The sequence below is a fragment of the Palaemon carinicauda genome, chromosome 15 (genome assembly GCF_036898095.1).
Source record: "Palaemon carinicauda isolate YSFRI2023 chromosome 15, ASM3689809v2, whole genome shotgun sequence".
In the NCBI taxonomy this organism is placed as follows: Eukaryota; Metazoa; Arthropoda; class Malacostraca; order Decapoda; family Palaemonidae; genus Palaemon; species Palaemon carinicauda.
The window spans coordinates 130,886,575-130,895,918 of record NC_090739.1 but is presented as its reverse complement, the minus strand read 5'-3'; the positions used below and the strand labels follow the sequence as shown (position 1 = coordinate 130,895,918).

Below are 9,344 nucleotides of genomic sequence, written 5' to 3'. Positions count from 1 at the left end.
AACCAGAATAAAAAAAAGGTAGGCTACATACTAAACCGAAACACAAACACTTAGGCTGAATGCTAATCCAGGGCAAAAAAAATCCATAAAATTGATAGTTTTTAATACAGAATATCAATAAAATTAAGATTCTCAATAACGTATTTTATATGGCCATCTGAATTAAATTCAAAAAGATTTCAAGATCTTGATAAACTTTGTAAGTTGAAAACAATTTGAAGAAAATACTTTTGTAGACTTAAATTTCAATCGCATTACTAGTAATACTAATGATGATAGAATATCATTGAAAGAATTATAATAACAAATTCCCCATAAACTTTCCCCTCTATGAACGGCATTTATTTTTTATTCATAGGATACAATGAATACACAAAGATACTGATTACGATGCATAAGATACGTGACTGTGTCAATTCGAAAAACATTAAATCTCCCAAGGCACTTCCCAGGAGAGATTAGTTCACCAAACTTTCAACTGGGCTCCACAAGGCACTAGAAGAGTTGGAAAGACCCAGGCCTACATGGCTGAGGGATCACGAAACGTTAAGTAGATGATGAATGGAGAAGTATTGAATTAAAAGCTCAAGATAGAGACGACTGGCGAAATCTAACCGAGGCCCATTTGCGTCAATAAGCGTAGGAATAGATGATGATGATGATGATAAATTTGTCAAAGTTCTCGAAACTTCCAGGAAGGTATTTGTTATACCGAACTAGCACGATCATGTGACAAATAAAATAGAAATCATTACAGTAAATTAGTCATGCCATTGCTGGCAACTTGTACATCAACACAGACATTACTATTTAAACTATGAATTTAACAAAGATCAGAAATTACATCAATTAACTGAAAATTGCAAAACCATCGACTCCGCATAATTCTTAAGTAGAAGTATCCAAGACACTTCGTTGATCAATTAAAGGTTTAAAGGTCGCTCATAAATGGCAGAGGCAAGGGACAGTTATATTGTCCTAACAAGCAGGACAATACCCTAGAGACTGGCCATATATCATATGACCAGCACACAAGCCCCCTCTCCACACAAGCTAGGACCAGGGAGGGCCAGGCAATGGTTGCTGAAGACTCAACAGATATACGTATAGCCTCCCCCTTATTCTGTATACCTTGGGCTTCCGCAAAACTCTCATCCTTAGCTCACAAGGATAGTAAGGTTGCAGACACTAAAGGAACTAACGAATTCACCCAACCTAGAACCAAGGAGGGCCAGGCAATGGTTGCTGATGACTCAGAAGATAGATCTACAGGCTTCAACTTATTCTATATAATTTACCTTAGGCTCCCCCAAAGCTCCCATCCTTAGCTCGAAAGGATAGTAAGGTTGCACACACTAAAGGAACTAACGAGTTTGAGCGGGACTCGAACCTCCGTCTGGCGATAACCAGACATAAACGATACCAATCAGGCCGAAACCTGCAACAAAAAATAAGATGTATTTCCATAACAGCGGGATATTTCTTTCCCTGTCGCGGTTTAGAACGGAAGATAAAACACGTTTCTCCCGCAGTATTTCTTTGTTTGTTTATCGACCGGTGTTTGTGGTGTTGCAGGAGGCGATAACCTGAAAAAGATCATGGCTGATAGAGCACTATTCATAGCTATTGGGGTTAGAGGTGGTTCCTTGAGCCAGACTTCGCCGTCACTTCCGCCGGCTCTCTTTCTTAACAAATATCAAAAGTTACTTAATCTGAATAATTTAAGACAAGTTTCTAACGACAAAACAACAACAACAACAACAACAACAACGGAGTTAACAAAGTTAAGTTTATGAATGAAGACAATATGTACAGTTTATGAATAATTTTCCTGGGCCAAGTCTTTTAAATAACTTTACAGAAAGGACTTTTACAAAGACACTAGTGAACGCAGACACACACGTGTCTATATATATATATATATATATATATATATATATATATATATATATATATATATATATATATATATATATATATATATATATATATATAGACAGATAGATAGATATTTATACATATATATATATATGTATATGTATGTAAAAACATATATATGTATATATATATATATTTATTCATATATAATGTGTGTATATATATATATATATATATATATATATATATATATATATATATATATATATATATATATATATATACTGTATATACATATACATGTAAATATAAACACACACACACACACCCATATATATATATATATATATAAATGTGTGGTATGTGTGTATGTAGGTGTGGGTGAGTCTATATATGCGTATAAATATTTGTGGTTATATTTAGTAATAGGGTGGTATTTATTTGGCAGTATCTATAAACTTATCACATAAATTGCGATTGGAATGGCTTAGTAGAATTTTGACTCAACCCAATACAATAATATCATTACTATTACTGAGAGAGAGAGAGAGAGAGAGAGAGAGAGAGAGAGGAGAGTGAACTTAGTAAACAGTGTTTTGATTTTTAATCTAGACAAAGAGAGACACACAGTTAAGTTTTCTAAATTACAGCATGCCTCTCGTAATGAGAGAGAGAGAGAGAGAGAGAGGAGAGAGAGAGAGAGAGAGAGTGAACTTAGTAAACAGTGTTTATGATTTTTAATCTAGACAAGGAGAGACACAGTTAAGTTTTCTAAATTACAGCATGCCTCTCGTAATGAGAGAGAGAGAGAGAGAGAGAGAGAGAGAGAGAGAGAGAACTTAGTAAATGGTGTTTTGATTTTTAATCTAGACAAGGAGAGACCACATAGTTAAGTTTTCTAAATTACAACATGCCTCTTGTAATGAGAGAGAGAGAGAGAGAGAGAGAGAGAGAGAGAGAGAGAGAGAGAGAGAGAGAGAGAGAGAGAGAGAGAGAGAATATTTTAAATGGTTTCATACCTTGCAGGATAAGAATTCCCTTGCCAAGGTCAGCTAACAATAGGTACCTAAATTTACCGCTTAGGTGAACAGATGTTATCTCAATTTTTAAGAACGCGCCCGTCTGTTCACCTCGCCTATTCAAAGAATCGAACGCGGTGCCGTAGCATTGCTAGTGAGACAAACTATCAAAAGTACCTATGTATATATATATATATATATATATATATATATATATATATATATATATATATATATATATATATATATATATACAGACACATATATGTATGTATATATACATATGTATATATATATATATATACATATGTATATATATAAATATATATACATGAATACATATACACACATATATGTATGTATATATACATATGTATATATATATATATATATATATATATATATATATATATATATATATATATATATATATATATATATATATATATTGGTACTTTTGATAGTGTGTCTCGCCCATTCAGACTCGAACGCAGTACCGTAGCATTGCTGACAGGACACACTACCAACAATACCACAAGAGAGAGAGAGAGAGAGAGAGAGAGAGAGAGAGAGAGAGAGAGAGAGAGAGAGAGAGAGAGAGAGAGAGAGCACGTAATTGTTTTTTTCAAAGCAACCACTGATTCCTAATCTGTACGAACCTGGTAATTTTATGAAAAAAATAAAATATCACGACTCAAATTGATTAATCCAGATAATCAACAATTGATCAATTTCTGGGACACCTTATGGAAAATGTCTTCAAAAACCCCGTAAATATCTTCTTAATCTTACGGGAGATCTGTTGACTGCTGCTACCCAACTCCAAGGGAAGCCAATGTGTTTATATCAAAATTATTCTACGCCGAGGTAAATTTCTTATACACATCTTAGAGAAATGTAAGAGACGCTAATGTGCCGTCACATAAAGATTGTGATTGACGGCTGGGTCGGAGTTTCTTGTGGCAATGGGAAAATATGTGATGTTTAGAATGTGATATGCTATGTCTCTTGATGTTTTTTTTTTCAAACTTTATACTCTCTCTCTCTCTCTCTCTCTCTCTCTCTCTCTCTCTCTCTCTCTCTCTCTCCTAATTGTGTACAAAGGAGAGATCTCTTAACTTCTGTAAATTTCTTGTTTATTGTGAACTGCAACCTAACTCTTTCTCAAGGTAGAAAAGAAAAGGTTATTAGCCAACTAAAAATAGCCTAAGATAAATTACTAACCATAATGTGAAGGAGTTACACTAAGGAGGTTTTTTATCATTTAGCAAAAACCTAATATATTAAGTAAGTAGACAGTGAAAAAAGAAAATGAGGTATCATAGTTACTTGTCCAGGCTGACATGAGTCTTTTTATAGTTTATATATGACATATCTGTTTTTGACGTTGTTAATAGTTTATATAGGACATATCTGTTCTGACTCTGTTACTGTTTTTAGAATGATATATTGTTAATTTATTCTCATCATTTATTTATTTCCTTATTTCCTTTCCTCACTGGGCTATTTTTTCCCTATTGGAGCCCTTGGGCTTATAGCATCTTGCTTTTCCAACTAGGGTTGTAGCTTGGCTAATAATAATAATAATAATAATAATAATAATAATAATAATAATAATAATATATAATTTTTCAGCGAACACTCGATAGTTTATGGAACAAACAACGGAATGGCTAGACTTCTCGATCCAAGACGTAATTGAAAGGTGTTAACTACTGGACTGTAATTGTTCAGTGGCTACTTTCCTCTTGGTAAGGGTAGAAGAAACTCTAGCTATGGTAAGCAGCTCTTCCAGGAAAAGGATACTCCAAAATCATACCATTGTTCTCTGGTCTAGGGTAGTGACATAGCCTCTGTACCATGGTCTTCCACTGTCTTGAGTTAGAGTTCTCTTGCTTGAGGGTACACTCGGGCACACTATTCTATCTCATTTCTCTTCCTCTTTTTTTGTTAAAGTTTTAGGATTTATATAGGAATTATTTTTTTAAATGTTGCTACTGTTCTTATAATATTTTGTTTCCTCTTTTCATTTCCTCACTGGGCTATTTTCCCTGTTAGGGCTCCTGGTATAGCATCCTGCTTTTCCAACTAGGGTTGTAGCTTAGCAAGTAATAATAATAATAATAATAATAATAAGGGACACTGACAATTCCCTAGCAGGACAATGACCATATATCCATATGATCATCGCCCAAGCCATCCAAGCTAGGACCAAGGAGGGCCAGGCAATGGCTGCTGATGATTCAGCAGGTAGACCTATAGGCTCCCCCAAACTCCTCACCCTTAGCTCACAAGGATGGTGAGCTGTCAGACGCTACAAGAAGCTGCCGAGTTTGCGCATGACTCGATCTCCCGTCCAGGAAAACGCCAGACAGGGACGTTACCAATAGGCGATGTCAGATCGGATTTAAAAGGGAAGAGAAAGCGTAAAGAAAATCGTCACAAAACAACATTGGAAATATATATATAAAAATATAATAAAATTACTATTCAGGGACTTCCTTAATCACTGAGAAATTTGATTGACCACATATTCATTACTGATGGGGAAGGTTTCTTGTGTTTTTGCTTAGTTCGTAAAATAGCCTCGTTTCTTGTGAGTCACCCCTCGCCACCCCCCCCCCCCCCCAAAAAAAAAACACAAAATGGAAACAAATCAAATGAAATAATTTTGATTAATTTTGTGTTATTGTAATATCCATACGTTGTAATCTGATAAGGGCCAACCTGCAGTAATTTATTTTTATCTAATTTCTTTATTGAATAAAAATATTCAGAACGGATTCAGTGGTTTTTTTTTTTTTGTGATATCAACACGTTGCAATTTTATTTCATTATTCGATAAAAAATATTTTGAACGGATTCTGTTTTTTTGTGATATCAACAAGATGCAATTTTATTTCCTTATAAAATAAAAAATATTTTGAACGGATTCAGTGATTTTTTTGTGATATCAACACGTTGCAATTTTATTTCATTATTAGATAAAAAATATTTTGAACGGATTCAGTGTTTTTTGTGATATCAACACGTTGCAATTTTATTTCCTTATAAAATAAAAAATATTTTGAACGGATTCAGTGATTTTTTGTGATATCAACACGTTGCAATTTTATTTCCTTATAAAATAAAAAATATTTTGAACGGATTCAGTGATTTTTTGTGATATCAACACGTTGCAATTTTATTTCATTATTAGATTAAAAATATTTTGAACGGATTCAGTGATTTTTTGTGACATCAACACGTTGCAATTTTATTTCATTATTAGATAAAAAATATTTTGAATGGATTCTGTTTTTTTTTTTTTGTGATATCAACACGTTGCAATTTTATTTCCTTATTAAATAAAAAATATTTTGAACGGATTCTGTTTCTTTGTGATATCAATACGTTGCAATTTTATTTCCTTATTAAATAAAAAATATTTTGAACGGATTCAGTGTTTTTTTGTGATATCAACACGTTGCAATTTTATTTCCTTATTAAATAAAAAATATTTTGAACGGATTCAGTGTTTTTTTGTGATATCAACAAGTTGCAATTTTATATCATTATGAAATAAAAAATATTTTGAACGGATTCAGTGTTGTTTTCTTTGTGATATCAACACGTTGCAATTTTATTTCATTATTCGATAAAAAATATTTTGAACGGATTCTGTTTTTTTGTGATATCAACACGTTGCAATTTTATTTCATTATTAAATAAAAAATATTTTGAACGGATTCAGTGTTTTTTTGTGATATCAACACCTTGCAATTTTATTTCATTATCAAATAAAAAATATTTTGAACGGATTCAGTGTTTTTTTGTGATATCAACACGTTGCAATTTTATTTCCTTATTAAATAAAAAATATTTTGAACGGATTCTGTTTCTTTGTGATATCAACACGTTGCAATTTTATTTCATTATTAAATAAAAAATATTTTGAACGAATTCAGTGTTTTTTTGTGATATCAACACGTTGCAATCTGATAAGGACCAAACGGTAGTCGATTTAAAAAAAAAATTAACATATATTTCTTTATCAAATAGAAAAAAAAATGGTTATTTCGTACATTACTGTACAATTAATAACAGACTTTCATCATTACAAGCAATTATTCACACATCCCCGTTTGGCATTTCAAATGATTCAATTAATTACAACTCATTCGTATGATAAATTATCATGTCATCCGTTAGCCATTTTTTGCTGATCCTTGCATATTTCCCGTAATAGCCCAGTGATTTATTTAATGTGGTGCCATTTCTAATGTCCTGCGTTTGAGATTGTACCCAGTACCCCCTTAGAGAACACAGGCTATGCCCCTGTGGGGCAGGGGTTATTTTTTTTACCTTATTTCCTTTCCTCATTAGGCTATCTTTTTCCTTGTTTGAGCCCTTGGGATTACAGCATCCTGCTTTTTCCGTTAGGGTTGTAGATTAGCTAGTAGTAGTAGTAGTAGTAGTAGTAGTAGTAGTAGTAGTAGAAGCAGTAGTAGTAGTAGTAGTAGTAGCAGTAATAATAATAATAATAATAATAATAATAATAATAATCAGTTTGTTTGTAATTGACATTCAACACACGAGACTTCAGAAAACGTCAAATATTGGAACACTTGACATTCTATGAAGTCTCTCTTCTTCTTTTTTTTGTTTCTAAACATTCATTTTATAGGTTAATTATCTCTTGCAATGCTCCTCTTTTTTGTCAATTGAAATTGCCGACTTGACTAAGAGGTTTGGTCCTCTTTCAGCAGATGATGCGAGATAAGAGCGTACTCCTCCTCCTCTTGCTCTCGGTGTTGATGACATCACCTGCACGTATCAGCCACCATTATTAATGATCCTCGTATGCGAGATGGCGAGAATTAAATGTAGCAAAACGCTTCTGCCCCATTACTCAAATAAGAAGGATCGCTTTAAAAAGGTTTAAAGGCCGCTCATGAATGGCAGAGGCAAGGGACAGTGACACTGCCCTATCGTGCAGGACAATGACCTCTTCACACAAGCTAGGATAAAGGAGGGCCAGGCAATGGCTGCTGATGACTCAGTAGATAGACCTATAGGTTCTCCCAATGGTCCCTCCTTAACTCACAAGGATGGTGAGATTGCAGCGACCAAAGAAACCAACGAGTTTGAGCGGGACTCGAACCCCAGTCTGGCGTTCACCAGTCAGGGACGTTACCACCTCGGCCACGCTCGAGTTGAGATGAAGGAATTTGAGCTAGGATGAAGGAACTTGAGTTGGGATAAAGACACTTCAATTGGGAACATATCCGTCGAGTCGGAAGGAGGAAACTTGAGTTGGGATGAAGAGAATTGAGTTGGAATAAGGAAATTCAAGTTATGGTGAAAGACAGTTGTTTGCGATGAGACACGCCATACTAGCGTGGATTAAATGATAACATGTCCAGTAATGAAACAACGAAGATAATTAATTCTATATCAGAAGCCAATATAAGTTTTTGCATAGAAATCAATGAGAATTGTAAGCAAGCTTTACATTTTATAGACTTAGGAAATATAGTGTTTGTAAGCAAGTCAAAGGGTTGTGGTGGCCGATGTGGTAACGTCCCTGACTGCTAAACGCCAGAATCGTCAGTTTCTTTGGTCGCTGCAACCTCACCATTCTTGTGAGCTAAGGATGGAGAGTTTTGGGGAGCTTATAGGTCTATCTGCTGAGTCATCAGCAGCCATTGGCTAGCCCTTCTTGGTCCTAGCTTGGGCGCTGATCATATGCATATATGGTCAGTCTCTAGGGCATTGTCCAGCTCGATAGGGTAATGTCCCAGTCTACTGCCTCTGCCATTCATGAGCGGCCTTTAAAATTTTTAATAAGGCTATGAAGAAGTAATTCTTTATCCTTTATTCTATTTTTTTTTTTTTGTCATTGGTAATAACAAAGTAAATATACCATCTGATTAAAGTTAAAAGCAATGCTTTTCTCACTGTGGGACTTAGATCAGGGTAAATATTCACATCATTGCTTAACCTACAGTGTTAAAAATCTGCCGTATGAAGACGGTAAAAATCCGGGAATAAATGTTGCCAGGTATTTGCTGTTCTAAAAACGGATACATTGACGTAAAGGAGTGATATTATGATCACCAACCCGTAAAAGATAAAAAATAAAATAGGGTATAATACGGCTAAGAACTATATTTTTACGGAGAATTTCCGATTAAAATTACGTCTTTTTTTAAGTGTAGAAGAAAGTTGTAATACAGCAGTCATCTCATGTAATGGATGTTTGAAATTCTAAAGCTGTATCCAGTAGTGAAGAATAAACAGACTGAAAGAAAATTACATTTTTAACATGCCATGCTGTTTGACAGAATAATCTGGTCTTTGGGGGAATTTTTTTTTATTATTTGATTGAAATACAGCGTATAAAATAAAATGGTATTTTTTGTATTTGATTGAAATACAGGGCATGATATTGTTTCTCGGGCGGCG

The 9,344-nt window shown here is 34.0% G+C and overlaps 1 protein-coding gene across 1 annotated transcript in view; it reads right to left on the bottom strand.

Annotated features, from left to right (window-relative positions):
* Positions 1–9,123: 9,123 nt before the first annotated feature.
* Positions 9,124–9,344, bottom strand: part of LOC137654180 (uncharacterized) — a 255,135-nt gene continuing 254,914 nt past the window's right edge. Inside the window, exon 4 of the mRNA XM_068387818.1 lies at positions 9,124–9,180. Within this exon, the coding sequence (XP_068243919.1) occupies positions 9,124–9,180 (57 nt within the window). The remainder of the gene's footprint in view (positions 9,181–9,344) is intronic.